Genomic DNA, 17371 nt, shown 5'->3' with positions numbered 1-17371 from the left:
CTGATTTACATAAGATCTTGGCAGAAATATAGGAGAGTTATAAACTTTAACATCAAGAATTTAAGTGAAATATAACTTTTAAACAGGTAACCAGATTAAAATTAAAACTCATTAGTATTTTAAGGATATTTAAACAATTGAAATCTAAGTAGCTTGTAATATAATGTCCATATTTCTTAATATTAATAACCTACTGGGTCATGTGAGATTTTTGATTTATTTTTTATTATTACAAGAAAATGAGGAACCTTTAAGTTATTATGGAATCTAACTATGTGCAGAAGCCACAGAATCAAGTAAGTTAACAGTGAATTAGACTTCAGGGTATCAGATCTGTTAGGTAGTGTACTTCTTGCCACATTAACTATATGTTCAATTTCATGGACTCAGATCAAAAGTGATGTTTGTACATCACTCTTTGGCACCTGTTGGATCCTGCTCCAGATAGGAAGGGAGTCTTGGTACAGATAAGTAAAACTAGAAAGTTTTTCTTCCCTTAACCCACAGGGGTAACATATCTCAGAAACAAGCTCATAAATGGTGGTTGATTCCCTTCACACATAAACATGTGTGTGTGTGTGTGTGTGTGTGTGTGTGTGTGTATGCATGCATGTGCATGCATTGTGATTTTGTTAAATAACTTTCAGAGGGATGAAATAATCACTTTCTGTATTAAATATGACTTTGTATATAACTTTCTCACTGATTAATTTTCTAATGATACCTAGTTACGTTTTTGTAGGGTATCATGTATGTCATTCAAAATTATGGAATTCTTTATATTCTAAAATTTTATTACATAATAAAAAGATTCTTGACATATAATGAGATAATACACAACAGTGTTTGGATATGACATATACTCAATAAAGTCTGTAATTGTTTATGTATTTTTGGTATTGTTTTCTTTACTATTTTTATTTTTGACATATATAAAACATTTTTTTTTCATATTTACCCCATATTACCCTCTCTTATCCCTCTAAGTCTCACCGTGTTCCTTCTAATCTCTGACTAGTTGCTATGCCACAAAAGAGAATGACCTTGGTTCCTGGTAACCTTTCATGTCAGTTCATTAGGGAGGGGAGTGGCCTCCAAAGTCTCTCTCCTATCTATGACAGAATGTTGTTGATTGACTCATCATGTACAGATCCTATGCAGGTGACCACACCAGGTATGAACACATGAGTGCAGTGGCCTTGCTGGGTGTGAGTAGCAAAGTTCCACAACACTCCTCCATCCTCCAGATCTTACATTCTTTCTGTCCCATCTTCTCATCTTCTGTGATGTTTCCTGAGCCCTGGAGAGAATGATGATTATGTCTTGTTTAGGGGAAGCACTCACCAGTCATTTATCTTCAGCACCTGGCCAGCTATGATTCTCTGCAATGGCCACCTATTTTAAACAGAATTTTAAGAAAATAAATTAAATGAAGGGGAAAATATAGAAAATTGTTGTTATTCTAAAGAGGGAGAAATTGGGGTTCTACATATAAAATAGTAAAAACAATAATAATCTCAAAATCTCAAGGTTATGTTTCCTGTGCCATTCTTTCATTGTTTTGCTTTGCTTTCTTTTTTAGTGGCAGCAAAGTTTGCATCTTATTTCAATGCTTTCCAAACTATGACTTTCGCTTAGTCAGTTTACTTCTGCCACTAAGACCAAAGAGCTAGGATAATCTCTAACTCCTGCCCCCTCTCCTAAATTATATGATTATAAATTTGTCCTTCTCCTAGCTTGTTTCATGAAAGGGCCTTTAAGCCACTGCAGAGAAAACTCTAGATAGACATATGTGCCATGTTGTGCATCTGGCTTATGTGGATACTGGGAAATTAAGCCTGGGTCCTTAGACTTAACGAGTAAGCGCCGTAACTGCTAAGTGATCTCTCCAGCCTGCAACATTCCGTGTTAATCATTCATAGTAAAATATAAATCAAAAGTTTAATGGGATTAAAAACAAAATAATTCCCATTGCTTTACTTATTGTTGGCAGATGATAAATCCAGAAATTCATCCAATTTAAAATCTTTGAAATATTAAGAAAAATTGAATATATTCATGATAATAATGTACTTAAATATTTTCTAAAAATCAGTTTCAATGCATAGCTAGGTTTACTATCTCACTCAAAAAAAAAAAAAAAAGTTACAGGTTGGAGAAATGGCTTAGCAGTTAAGACATTTGCCTTTGAATCCTAAGGACATAGGTTCGATTCCCCAGGACCCATGTAATCTAGATGCATAAAGGTGCATATGTCTGGAATTTGCCTGTGGTGGCTGGATGCTCTGGTGTGCTCATTCTCCCTATATGCCACCCCACACACAAATAAATAAATAGATTTTTCTGTGGGAGTGGTTTTCGAGGTAGGGTGTTGCTCTAGCCCAGGCTGACCTGGAATTCACTATGTAGTCTCAGGGTGGCCTCAGACTCATGGCAATCCTCCTACTTCTGCCTCCCAAGTGGTGGAATTAAAGGCACGCGCCACCACGCCCAGCTTGCTAATGCTTTTTTTTTTTTTTAAAGGAGGCAGGAAAATTCGTAGCCTCTATTGTTTCATGCTAAAACATGTCTCAGTCTTTATACCATCAAGTAGATAAAAAACAAACAAACAAATCCAGCTGAGACTGAACAACATAAGGATTTACACATTCTGTGGGCAACACAAAAAGTTACAATTCAAAAATGCATTTAAAAAGAAATATGAATTAGAACAACAATAAAACTGTGACAACAAAACAATAAAGTCACTAAGGAAATTATACAAAATATCTAAGAAAAAAGTAAACATTTTCCCCCAAAACTTATTTAAAGTAACAAATTAGTTCTAGGAAATTGTTTCATAGTTTGAAATAGACATAAAATAATCTCAGTTTAACCATTAAACTCCAAATTTAAAAAAAGAAAGACAAAACAACCTATGTGGATTAGAAATGAAATTAAAGTCATACTGTATTAATGTACTACCATTGTGATTATATTTTATTGAAAATATAAAATATTTTTGGAAAAAATCTATTGCAAAATTAAAAAAGAAAATGGATATAAGTGAAGACTTTCAAAAGTTTAATGATAATGAATAAAACATTGAAAGGAATGTGTGATACTTGGTGTCAGTATATCACAATACTTAAGAGGACAAGGAAATGACTTGCAACAAAGAAATAAAATCTTTTTTGATTGAATAGCAATTTGTTCCAACATTTAACCCTATTCATTAATCTTAAATCACAGACAAAAGTGTCTTAATCTGCCTATTTTGTTCCAGGAGAAAAACAGTTTTAATATTATATGTATTGATTTATATTTACTTATTTGAGAGATGCAGATAGAAACAGAAAGAATGGGCATGCCAGGGCCTCTAGCCACTGCAAACAAACTCTAGACACATGTATCACCTTGTGCATCTGGCCTTATGTGGGTACTAGGGAATTAAAACCAGGTCCTTAGGCTTTGGAGGCAAGCAGATTAACCACTGTACAATTTCTCCAGCCCGGAAAAGCAGTTTTAAAACCAGTAGTTGTACCTCCAGAAACATCCATGCTGGCAAAGAACCAAGTGATTGGGCATCAGTCAGATAAAGCCCTCCAGAACGCACCTGACTTAATTCAGGGAATGTCCCCATGTTAGATGTTAGAAATGAAACTTTAGAAATGCAAGTATTAGCCTCAAGGTTGATGTTACTTCCCTAAGCTCATCAGAAATAATGAACATGTCTAAAGCCTAAAAACTGCTGTATCTTGCTTATGAACTCATTTGCTGCACCCTAAACTGCAATAGCCACCATCTCAAGACAAGACTGTGGACTTCTTAACATTATGCTTACTCATTAAGTAATTGATAGTATTATTTCTGCCCTGAGAAGACTGCCAGCAAAAGCACTGCCTTTCCAAAACAATTCATCTGCCAGCTCAAAGAAAGCGCGAGGAAATTGCTAATATGAATGAAAACAAACAATGAGTCCCCAGAAATGTTATCTATGTACTCTGAAACTTCCTTCTCCACCTCTACCAATTTGTCTGTGCAACTGATTGACAGGACTGTTGCTTCATCAGTAGTCAAAAGGTCACAGGGTAGAAATGTGAGCATACAGGTTGGTTACTTCTTGTTTGAAATTGGAACATGTTCACATATATATTCTGGGGAAAATTTCTCCTAGATTTTACTCCCCCCCCCCAATTATCCGAAACCAGATGATTATTAAGGTTAACCAGAGTTAACTTAGAATGATTCTTCTATTTTCATAATGAATTGTTTTTCCCATTGTAGCTCTTGATGTAGAGTTGTGTAAATTAGGAAAGAAAGTGAAATTATTTGAGATTCTGAAACTCTTCTGGACAATGGACCATTAACATAAATTACCAATTGAGCATCCCCGTATCCCTAGTCCCAAAATTCAAAATAAGAAGTGCTCTGAACTCTGAAGCAGATCCGATTCCACGCATTCCAGACAAGAAATACTCCAGGAAGAGTTCTGAATAGTCCCTTTTAGTCTGTAGTTTTGTTCTATTAATAATTAACTTTATGTGTTAACCTAGATTATTTCCACAAGTTTTGAATTTTTCTAGAACCAAAACCTAGAACAACAGTTTTTTTGTTTGTTTGTTTGTTTGTTTTCTTTTTTCCTTACTCTCAGAACTCCACATTAGGGACGTCAAGGAAAAACAAGACTACAAGAAGTAATAGAAGAGTTAGTCTGAGGTTGGATAATCTTGATGATCTGTTTTGGGATGGTAGGAAAAATGGAAACAGAAAATGAAAGCTCTGAGAGAAAGCCTTGAATAACTATGTGAACAGGTTCCAATGTCAGACACAGTGTCCTGTGGGTAAATTTGTAATCTATGGCCAAATTTATCAGGTCTTGCCTACTGGCATATGCTGGCCACAGGAGATTGCCTCCACACAGTAGCCATCAGAACGGCAGACGTGCCTATGGGAAGAGCCCTCTAGTGGACATGGTGTCAAGTTTGGGTACTGTAGCATGGTGATATCTTATAGGTGATAAGAACTTCAGAGAACTTGAATGCTAGATCTAGATCATATATATTTTAAAAGGAAGGCTTTGTAACCTTATCACAATTATGCGGGATTCAACTATTTGGTGTTAAGAGATGTTAGATAGGAATAACTGAAGGATTTACACACTCGAGAGGAACATTAACCTTGACACTAATGCATGGAGAGGAATGTGAAAACCCTGTTGTTCTCTGAGGTCATTTGTTACTGAACTAATGATAAGTGCTTGTATGCCATTAATGTGCACACTCATATATTGCAATGACTGACGTGCACATTTCTGCAATTTTTTAAGTTTTAAATTGAATCCAGAAAAGTCAGGCTGATCATTCCAAATAGATCATGTGGGACTGAACCAAAAGATGTTGCTTGTGTCTACACTCTGGTTACACCAGGGCTGCTGTCCACAGCTACACAATTCTTCTACCACACCACACCCTAGAGCACCATTCACATGGTGTGGGGTTATCCCAGCACTCGTGCTGTGTACAACATGGATAGCTGTCCAAATGCACTCTGCCAAGAACCAGAGATTTCAGGTTGCTCAGCTGAGGTTGTTTAGAGTCATCTAACTTCTACTAGAAAAAAACCTCTCAAAAGCAAGGAATTTTTTGGTCAATTTTATTTCTTGACATATGCCCACTATCAAGACACTCAATAAATATTTACTAAATAAGTTTTACAGAATGAGAACTTTACATAATGATTAGGTAAGAAAATTCAGCCAGTAGTCCTTTAAACTTAATAGTAAAAAGAAATCACGACAATAATAGATATCCTACTAGTGGCCTGAGTGGTTTGTGGGCTTCTTAAGGCTCTTTCAAAGAAGGTGGCCTTTCACCCTATAAGAAAATAAAACCTGTGGGTTAAATTACTAGTTTCATTTATGGATGCATAACGTGCACACCAGACATCCTCGCCTGTTCCTGTGAACTGTGGCTTGTAAATATTCCTCATAAGAGTCCAAGAATTATTAGAGACAGTGATGACCTTCAATGTCCCAAGGAGACAGAGTGAGGGCAAACAACACTAGCAGCTCTGAGGACACATCTGCTTCTAAGGAGGACCCCAAAAATCCTTAACCATGATGATGTACAGATGAATATTTGAAAGGCAAGGTCACCCTGAAGAGGGAACAATCAAACATGAATGTAAGCATTAAATAATGTCAGAAGAATAAGATGTGAAAGAGAGTGGCATAGAGACACATATACTATGAAAGCAGAACTCTACTTTAAAGTGGACTCAGAAATGCATTCTTTGTCTAAACATTTATGGACAAACTGCCCAAACCTTTAAGAATCGGGGTCTGTTTATACTGTGGTCCTGAGGTAGAACCCACAGGAAAATACAGCAGCTATTCATAGAGTTTTGTCTGAGTGTCACTGAAGCTAGCCACAGTAATAGAGCCATACTAGATGAACAATACCAGGTGGATAGCTTTCTCTCTTCTCTTATGACTCCTTTTCCATCACATCATTAGGTGAGGATATCACATTCCTCTGGGCAGGCAGGTGTTAATTTCTTGAGTTATCCTTTGGTCAGCAGATAGCATTCTGATGAAAGATATAGAAGACTTTGCTACCTACAGAGCTGCCCTAAATTTTCTATTCAAACTTCAACAGGGAAGATTCATTTTGAAAGTTTGTGAACTTAAGCAACAATGTAGTCAATTAATAGAAATGCCAAAAGTATTTGCTCTTGCTTGACACTTACCACTCTTATACTAAAATTGGCAAATTTCTGACTATGTCAAACCACAAGAAATTGTCCATTCCTTGGTCCAGACTACACGGAGGAGGTTGGCATAGTGGTTTGGGGTTGATAGGAATAGAAAGCTCCTATGATTTATTCACTTAGAATCTCAGAGCACAAACTTCAGCATTTTTCCTGTGCTGCTCTGCACTGAACTTGTTTTATTGAACTTTATGTAGCACTAGATGTTAAAGTACTTAAAAATATGAGTGTTCCTCATGTCCACTATATTAATAGCCTTCATATTTGGTATAAAATCTAATATTGTAAGTAGGTTCTGGTAAAGAAGAATAAGTTTGTGAGTGACCTAGTTTTCTCTCCCTCTCTCTCCCCCCACCCCTGTGTGTGTGGGTGTCCACATTAAACCACATTCTTGGCTTTTATTTTCCTGGATAGCAATTCTACTTTCTGTTATTTTAATTATGTAAATTAGAGAGGAACAGAAAGTAGGTATTAATCTGGACATGTGAAACTTCCAAGTTCTCCATTACAAATTGTGTCTCTATTTGCTTCAGCTCATATTTAAGCATACAAACTAATGCACTGTTATATTTCTCTTGTTTCCCCCTTTTTTATTTTTATTAGTTATGTGCACGGTGTGTATACAGCCATGTTGGTACCATCATTAGCCTCCTTCTGTCCTCCCCCCTCCGCATTTAGCCATATGTGGTGGGACACACTGTAATCCTAGTACTCGGGAAGCTAAAGCATGAGTATTTCAAGTACCAGGCCAGTCTGGGCTCTATAGAGAGTTCCTGATGAGAACTAAATTCAAAGGAAAGAAGAGACAGAGAGGAGAGGGAGAGAGAGAGAGAGAGAAAGAATAGGAGGTATAATTGTATTTCAGCATTAGTATTACTTCATTCCTTTTCTGCATTCCACAAAATACTGCCAGTATAGCAGGTCCTTGTCCTCATTTACCTTAAAGGTAACTTGTAGCCAACTTCATTAGCAACTTCATGAATGATCAATATTTCTGTAAATGCAGCTTTGCAATCTATCAACAGATGACATTCTGGTGAACATAAAAATAGACACAAGGCTAGTTTAGTTTTTATTTCTGAATTGGGCAGGGTACCAAAATACCCATTAAGTACACAAAAACTTCCCAGGTTAAACTATGAAATTGAGACAAGTATCATGAGGTGTGATCAAATGATTATAAAGACAATTATGTTGTTAATCTAGTTAGAATGCAGCACTTGAGTGAACAATGATGTCTAAACTTCACTTCAATAAAAATGAATGCAGGTTAAAGAGAGTGGCGAGTGGACAGGCTGTGGCCCAGTCACTAATTAGTTTCTTTGAAACCTTTCAAATATACTGGACCACAAGAACAGCCTGGAGAAGGAGGCTGCAGAAGCCTCCCATTAAAGCTCTGTCATGTACTTTGTTTCTCATCAGGCCTCAGTTTCCTCATCAAAGATCATAGACAAGGAGTTCATTAATTAACCTTGGTTCCAAATCATCTATAAAAGATTATGACTCTAAACTCGTTTGGAATTTCAAAATTGTCCTTGGCTTTACTTTCCAAACAAAAGAAAAGAAAACCGATGCACAGACTCTTAAAAATCCAATTTCGAATTGCTTTTACCCTACAATTTCCATTTTCACCATTTTTATGGCTATTTTTCATTTTCTGCCCCATTAACACTAGATACATTGTGATCCACTGAAATTTCTCTACTGCAGTCAGGAATGAGTTTGTGATAAATGCTACTTCAACATTTTGCTCTCTTAATAATTTGCTTCAGTGCATAAAATCCAAAGATTTCATTTCATTAATTATTAATTCACATATCTCTGAGAACAGAATTCAAAATTTAAATTCAACATGAATTTCAGATACAGGGATACCTATGTATCTATGCTGAGCAGTTAACTTAATAAAGTAACATTAATACAATATTTTAGTAAATTATTTCAGAATAGGAGCAAGTGGGATTAAAACATTAGAAACACAACTAGGAATAAAGTAACTGTGATTTCTTAATTTTTTCTGGAATTGTGGCTGTGTCTTACTCACAAAAATATTACTTAGCCTTCCCTGTTACATAAGAAGCTTTGAGTATCATGATATTAATGATAGAACTCTGTAAACTCTGCATTATAAAAATACATTTCTATTACAAAAGAAGTATGTTTGTGGCTGGAGAGCTGGCTCCATAGAAAAGGAGCTCCCACACAAACATGAGGACACAAGTTTGAATCCCATCACCTCTTTAAAAGCTGTACATGTTGACACATGCCTGTCATTCTAGTACTGGCAAGCCGGAGTGAGGAGAACCCCTGGTGCTTTCTGGCTAGCTAGTATACCCAAATGAGTGAGCTGCAGGTTCAATTACAGACCATGTCTCAAAAAAAAAAAAATAAAAAGGTGGAGAATTATTGAAACAGATACTTGACATCAAACTCTGATTCTACACATACACATGTACGCACACACACTTATGCATACATGCATGTCAACACACAAACATGCATACACACATGAATGTGAATCAGACAGACATACACATGCACAAAATAAAAGGGAATTATCCTTGAAAAAAATTCTTAATAATTTTATTTTTGGAACAATGCCATATAGAGTTTTTCCTTTATAATCCTGGGGAGGTATCTTAATAATGGTAATGATAGCCATACAAATATGAGGACCTGAGTTTGATTCTCATAACCCATGTAAATTGTGGTATGGAGGCATACATACACTTGTATGTATTCCCAGAGCTGGAGAGGCAGTGGAAGTTCAATCCCTGGGCTGGAAAACTGGACAGTCTAGCTTCATCAGCAAGCCCCAGGCCAACAGATCTCATCTGAAAGGTGGGCACTGCTACTCATGAAGAAAACCTAAAGTTTTCTTCTGGCCTCCATTTGTATGTGCACAACCTTAGGCTACATCTCCACATACATACACACCCACCACACACACATGCAAAAATGATTTTCAATCATTGACAATGTTGTAAATACTAAGTGTAAATACTAAAGTTATCACTTGGTATTGAATGGACATTACCCATCAATCTAATTTTCTCAAACGTGGAGTTTAAACATTCCAGGAGCTGGTACTGCCGCCCAGCCTGGAAACCCAAGCCTATCTTACAACACTTTGAAATTTGAAATATTTCTTTCGAATTGCTGCTTTCCCTAAATAATTGTGTTTAACCTAATTCTACCCCAAGAATAAGAAAAAAAAAAAAGGAGCTACTTATATCGACTATTCAATGTCAAACTACTTGGAATGCCGCATAGTGACGGGCACACTTGAAGAATGTTGAGCTGCAGAGCAGGACGGTAACCCTGGCATCAGCCACTTCTACTGTGCGGTCTTGGACAAGTTAGGAAAATCTTGAAATTGGTAAAATGAGTCCAGAACTGTTTCCTTTAAAAGTGTTGTAGGAGGAATAAAGATGATAAAATGCATCTGATCATTCAGTGAGAGTGCAGTTCTCAGGGCAGAGACTAAAAATATCAGCGGCTAATATACCTGCTATGTGCGTTATCTGAATTATTTAATTTTTACAACAGAACTGTAAGCTTTCTTTTTTTAAAAAATATTTTATTTACTTTTTATTTATTTGAGAGAGAGAGAGGGAGAGAGGCAGACAGAGAGAAAGAGAATGAGTGTGATAGGGCCATCAGCCACTGCAAACTAACTACAGATGTATGTACCACCTTGTACATTTGGCTTAAGTGGGTCCTGAGGAATTGAATCGAGGTCCTTTGGCTTTGCAGGCAAATGCCTTAACCACTAAGGCATCTCTCCAACCCAGCTTTCATTTTTAAAGTAAGAAAATTTTAAGATCTAAACTGTGGATTTTTTACAACTTTTTTAAAAAATTTTTTATTTATTTATTTGAGAGCGACAGACACAGAGAGAAAGACAGATAGAGGGAGAGAGAGAATGGGTGCGCCAGGGCTTCCAGCCTCCGCAAACGAACTCCAGACGCGTGCGCCCCCTGGTGCATCTGGCTAACGTGGGACCTGGGGAACCGAGCCTCGAACTGGGGTCCTTAGGCTTCACAGGCAAGCGCTTAACCGCTAAGCCATCTCTCCAGCCCCTGTGGATCTTTTAAGACTTAAGAAGCAGCATAAAATGCCTTGCATTTTTTACAAATCAACCAACCTTGCAAGGACAGAGCTACAATGTCTTATAAGGATGGAGTGAGAAAATAGGACCATAAGTTCATACGCTCTTTCAGTACCTAAATATGTCTAAACTAATATTTGCCTGAGAATGAAGATTTATTATCCTAGTGACAATAACCACTGAGCAAGATTTTAGGCTGTCTTCATTTGAACTGTGATATTTTTTTCTCTACCCCAAATTAGACATACATCCAGTTAATTACATTGATAAGTGACTAATTGCTAGGTAGCAGTGTGAGCAATTACCCGATTTTCACATTTAAGTAATGTTTAGTTCAATTGTACTTATTATGCCAAGCTTTCAAAATTTGTCTCAAAAGTTCAGGAAGAGCAGCTGAACTGAGGTGAGGTCACATCAGGGCTTGCTTCAAAACTGTAAATGAATGAATAAAGCATAAGTAAATTCTTTCTTTGTGATGTTATCTTCAGTAATGAACAGCTTATCAAATAACTCAGGATGTTTGTTTTATTCCTAACACTTTCCAGGCTTTTATACAAGGGGAAATCAAGAGCCAAATGCCAAATTTTTACAAATATCCAAAGCTTGAGCTCAATGTCATCAGATCATATAGGAAAAAAAAAAAAAAAAAGAAAAAAGAAAAGACAAGTGGCAGTAATGAAGCTTTGGAATTACTGAAGCCAGCACAATCATTTTTATATTTAATGAAAGAAAAATGACCTTGTAACCTGGCAGGATCATTGTAATCATAGAACAATGGTCTCCTTCAGCATTTAAATACAGGCCAAATGTAATGGCAAAGACTTTTGACTCCTAATCCTTTAGAAGGGCATTTCATTTAAAATAGTTACTGTGGTGAATTTAAGAATATTTTTAACCATGTGAGATGTTCCCCTCTCTGCTCCTAACTTACCACCTTCTCTCTCCTTCATTTTCCACATTTCACAAAAGCATGAAACATTTTTATTACAATATACTTAACTCCAAATTATTTTCATTTGAATATATGCCCCACTAGCTTTTCTTTGTCAGTATCATTACTTTTAAATGACAAGTGAAGTCCATAAGATAACTGATGCTTCAATAATTTAAAATTTTTCAATATGGTTGCATGAGTAGGCCCTAAATAAGTGATAAAATATGTTATAGAATGATTATTACCTTCAGATAAGCTGTTTTCTTTCACAAAATATAAACAACAAAAAAAGTCAAAAGAGCTTTAAAAATTGATGATGTATATGACTTTAGAGTTAGGAGGATGGTGTGACATGTTAACCATGATTTACTCATAAATAGTAAAACAGGAAAAAATCATTCCAATATAATAGCACTTTTTAGACTCTGTCAGATAATCATATTATATAAGCACATGTCTTCCTGAAATGTAACTAGCAAATAGTTCTGTGATTTGCATGTATGTGATGCATTGTTTTTTCAGTGATGAGACATTCTGAAACATAGTTAATTACAGACTTAGAATATTCTTTTAAGATAGAGTTTAATGTTTCTCAGGTAGTGTGAAAATTTGCAGACATGCCATCATTTCCCACCCAACAGAAATATAAGGAGCAGGGCTGGAGATGGCTTAGCAGTTAAGCGCTTGCCTGTGAAGCCTAAGGACCCCGGTTCAAGGCTCGGTTCCCCAGGTCCCACGTTAACCAGATGCACAAGGGCGCGCACGTGTCTGGAGTTCGTTTGCAGAGGCTGGAAGCCCTGACGCGCCCATTCTCTCTCTCTCCCTCTGTCTTTCTCTCTGTGTCTGTCGCTCTCAAAGAAAGAAAGAAAGAAAGAAAGAAAGAAAGAGAGAGAGAGAGAGAGAGAGAGAGGGAGAAAGAAAGAAAGAAAGAAAGAAAGAAAGAAAGAAAGAAAGAAAGAAAGAAAGAAAGAGAGAGAGAGAGAGAGAAAGAAAGAAATGTAAGGAGCAGAAGTTGAAAGAAAAAAAAACTATCAGAAACAGAATGCAAAACAAATATATATGGCTTAACTGATTATGACAGATTTTTATCTGAAACAGGAAAGAATCGTAATGTTCATAACAATGTCAACCCCAAGTCATAGCCAATAATCCATTATGAACAACTGCTGTATAGTCCTACACATAAGAGGAGCAAGATAGGCCTGATCTAGGTCAAGGCCAGTGGAGAATCATCCTTATGTAAATGAGGGGACACCTTCTGACAATTTTATGCTATTAAAAATGAGTTATTAGATTCTCCATCACAAATGAATTTTTAAAAATAAATCAAATAATTCTTTAAACCTGTGGTTCAGTTATCTGTATCCCTCATATATATGATTGCAATACTCTACTGAGAAAATGAATCCTTTCTCTTCATGGGGAATATAGCCAATGTACTCACTACTGTCTGAAATGGGAAATTTGCCATTTGGCTAGCAAGTTCACAAGGTTTTTTTCTATTTAACAGTGGAGCTCTTTCAGGGGAAGACTTCTTTGCAAGCAGGAGAAATGTCAACATGGTCATAGGCATGTCCTTCAACAAAATGGGGATGGGGTTAGGATAAAAATTCTATGGTAGCAATCGCAGCACTTTCCCTTGCATATAAAGCTATTGCATGCTTAATCTACTATGCAGGGGACTGGGAGCTTTAAATAAATATGCATAAATAGTTCTATAAACTACAAAACATTACCCACATAAAAATTACAATTACTAGATTTTATAGCATAGGAGATAAAACATGCTTCTACACTTGGTCTGACACTATTTCTGAACTTCTACTTTCAGATGTATTCATTAAAGATAAATTTATTTTAATTGAAAATTAATCTTCAGCAAATGTCTCAGCCATCAAAATATGTAATAAACATAATTCCCACTTCTACATTTTGTGTACTCTTGTCTAAGAGCAACTCAAAGTACTTAAAGCAGGAAACTCAAGAATCTGTATAACAATATCTTTACCAAATAATAAGGCAACACACTATGTTCAAAACCTCTAGTATCTGGGCGTGGTGATGCATACTTTTAATCCTAGGACCTGGGAGACAGAGGTAGGAGGATCTCTGTGAGTTTGAGACCAGCCTGGGACAACAGAGTGAATTCAAGGTCAGTCTGTAGTAAAGCAAGATCTTACCTCAAAAAAAAAAAAAAAATTCTTCTGGTAGGAAATGAGAATTTTGTCTCTTAAAAAGCAAATAAATATGTATGTAGATCTTTCATATGAACTGTGGAAAGGATACATGAGCTTTTTCCTCCAAAAACAGACCACTAAAAACATGTAAGTCCAGAAAAGCCATATGAATTCACATTAGCAATAATGTATTGAATGTAGTCATAAAATAATTCAAATAGTAGACCAATTTCACCTGCTAAAGTACACAAATAAAAGGGGTGGCATAAATGTAAAATAGATTTTCTAGTTAGTTCTAAGTTTCAGGAGAAGCAAATCTTATGTTTTTTTGTGGCAAAATAAAAGTACATGAGAATGAATCTATTTCAATCCTACATAGAAGACTAGCTAACATAATTATTCACACATAAGGACTTTTTCTCAAACCTGATATAAGTTACAAACATTTGAAGATAAAGAAAACAATGTTGATAAGACAGCAGCAAACTATCTTAAATTTTCCAATTTTTAAATAAATGATGTAGCTATATAGAAACATATTTTCATGATGCAGACTCTCTTCTTTAAAAATCACAGGATCTCGGGCTGGAGAGATGGCTTAGCGGTTAAGTGCTTGCCTGTGAAGCCTATGGACCCCGGTTCAAGGATAGGTTCCCCAGGTCCCACGTTAGCCAGATGCACAAGGGGGCGCACGCATCTGGAGTTCATTTGCAGAGGCTGGAAGCCCTGGCACGCCCATTCTCTCTCTCTCTCTCCCTCTATCTGTCTTTCTCTCTGTGTCTGTCACTCTCAAAAAAAAAAAAAAAGAAAATTAAAAATCACAGGATCTCTTAACCGATCATGACAGTGGTCCTTTTGTGCGTGGTAGTTTTGAGGAAGGGGGTGGACACCCACGTCCTCTGTGCCTGCAGATTTCCATGTTTTAAAGCTACCAAGACTGATGGCAGGAGCCATCGAGTCTATTATGGGCCTTCGCCTCCTTGCTAAGGTTTAAAAACTTTCAGTTTGTGGTAGAGGAAGAGGGATTAAAAAATCACTGTTTTGCATCTTGCTAAAACAAAACTTCATGATGTAGAAGAGCACAACTTGTTAGCCTATCTTAGACTATTTATGCACAGCATTTTACCATGAAGTCATATAATGTTATAGAAATATCTGCATAGTTAAAAACCAGGACTAGAAAAGCACCTGGCTATCTCTTAGATTAGCTTCCTTCTGCTACTCCTGAGCTGATTACATGGAAATAAAACAAAAAGAAAGGCTACTTTAAGAGCAAGTGTGAAACAAAGCTGGGCAAATGGAATATTAATTCTCTAGCCTGAGGCTTCCCTTGTGCAAGTATTGAGCTTGTATAGGGATGCTACATGACCCAGATGCTATTCTTAGTGATAGGCAGTCACTGGAGTACTATTAATAATGTCTTATTCCAAAGATACAATGGCAGTAGAAGAAGGAGAAGGATTTACTAGCATCTGCCATGCCCTTTGCTGTATGCTACTTTTGCATTATGATCTCAATGATTATCCTAAAAGTAATTAATAGACACGAGAAAATAATAGTACAAGGATCCAAACCTATGATTCATTTTCATTCCTTAAATCACACTGCCTCCTTGAGAAAATAAAAATACATTATCTTATCAGGAAGTTTTTTTTTTTTTTTCATGCAAAGAGAAAGTATTCTAAAATGAAAATAAAAACAAAACTAAAATATTGTGGCAGACCCTCTTATTTAAAAAATCAAAGGATATCTGAACAGATCACTACAGTGGTCCTTCTGTGAGTGGTAGTTTTGAAGAAGGTGGTAGACACCCAGGAATGTTCTAAAGCTACCAAGGCTGATGGTAGAAACCTTGCAGTCTTTCATGGGCATTTCCCCCCCCCCCCCTTGCTAACGTTTAAGAACTTTCAGTTTGTGGTAGAGAAGGGGGATTTAAAAATCACTGTTTTGCATCTTGCTAATAATCTACTGTGAATTTCTTTTCCTTCCCTTATCCAGGAGCCTCATGCTTCTTGAGTTCTCTTACTCTGGAGGCATTTTCTGTAAGTTAGATAACTATTTCAAGAATGTTATCACTTCTCACATGATATTATTGAGGAAACCATCACATCTCTTTTTGTTTCCAAAATATTGGTGGCAAACTCTTCATGAAAAATAGTGAATCTTATAGGGCTGGCGTTGTAAATCAGTGGTAGAGGAAATGCTTAGCATGCATGAACCCCCACGTTCAGTCTCCAGTATATGTACATACACATGCACATGTGTGTTCATGCACAGACACTGGGTGTGTAGAATATTTCACTTGCCCTATTATCTTCCCAAATGTCCCTTGGTCTTCTCAAATATATTGCTGATATTCTAACAGAAGTCCTCCTTCACCTTCCTTCCTCACAATCACTCTAGTCTTGTTCACTGTTTCCTCAGCCAAGTCAAGGAACTTGTTCTCACTGCCATCGCCTATCCAAAACCTTCCTCCTTTATTTCGAATGCAGAACAAAAGGATTTTGCCTTAACTCCTCCACACATGATCCCACTACAACCTAGGCTTTCCTTTTTTTAGGAGGTGGTCATAAATAAGAGTAATAACAATATGGACCACAATGTAAACTCTACTGAGGAAAGGAAGATGTGCTTCCTGACAGTTATTCTGTGATATCTTAAAAGAGAACTAGGCCGGAAATATAATAGAAACACAGAGAAGGGGATTTGTTTTTTGTTTGAGGGATATCAGGATATACATAAAAGGAACAGTCAGAAATCTTGAAAAAGGAGTGCGGAATTTTCCAAGTAAGCCTGCATAAGAAAGGCTCCACAACAAAGAGGGACACATGTGTTGGCAAGGAGACAAAAGCAGTCAGTTCAGGTGAACAGCAAACAACTCACTATAGCTGAGAGATCAGGAATGGCAGCTAATCAGATCCTGCAGCTCTTCACTGTGTGCCTGCATCATTTCTCAATCCACTCACCTCCCTGGTCCCAGACATCAGATTCTCCATCAGTGCAAAACAGTTCACTATCTTGTCATAACAGAAGGCAGGGCTGCCTGCATATGTATTTGAACAACAGGATGAGATTAATTTAATGGTTTCATCTTATTTCTGTTCTGAAAATTCTAAATTTAACTAAATAACTGTAGTGCCCTTTGGCACCATTCTTTGGGGAAACTATTGAGCAGAAGAGAGAGGGAGAGAGAGAGGGAAAAATGGGTGTGCCAGGGCTTCTAGCCACTGTGAACAAACTCTAGATGCATGCACGGCCTTGTGTGTCTGGCTTTATGTGGGTACTGGGGAATCAAACCTGAGTCATTTGGCTTTGCTGGCAGGTGCCTTAACCACTAAGTCATCTCTACAGCCCATGGGGAAACATTTTTTTGAAAGCCTTTATAAAAGTCACAATTGA

At 36.8% G+C, this 17371-nt stretch overlaps 1 protein-coding gene across 2 annotated transcripts in view; it reads right to left on the bottom strand.

Annotated features, from left to right (window-relative positions):
• Positions 1-17371, bottom strand: part of Naaladl2 (N-acetylated alpha-linked acidic dipeptidase like 2) — a 1016062-nt gene that overhangs the window by 988141 nt on the left and 10550 nt on the right. The window contains exons 2-3 of one of the 2 annotated variants that reach the window (XM_045130166.1): positions 7690-7783; positions 1345-1395 (exon numbers count right to left, since the gene is read on the bottom strand). In XM_045130166.1, the coding sequence (XP_044986101.1) occupies positions 1345-1351 (7 nt within the window). In that variant the 5' untranslated portion in view covers positions 1352-1395; positions 7690-7783. The remainder of the gene's footprint in view (positions 1-1344; positions 1396-7689; positions 7784-17371) is intronic. The other variant, XM_045130167.1, reaches the window with a different exon arrangement.

Source organism: Jaculus jaculus, chromosome 11 (assembly GCF_020740685.1).
Source record: "Jaculus jaculus isolate mJacJac1 chromosome 11, mJacJac1.mat.Y.cur, whole genome shotgun sequence".
Lineage (NCBI taxonomy): Eukaryota > Metazoa > Chordata > Mammalia > Rodentia > Dipodidae > Jaculus > Jaculus jaculus.
The sequence above is the reverse complement of the archived record's forward strand: the minus strand, read 5'-3'. Positions and strand labels throughout refer to the sequence as shown.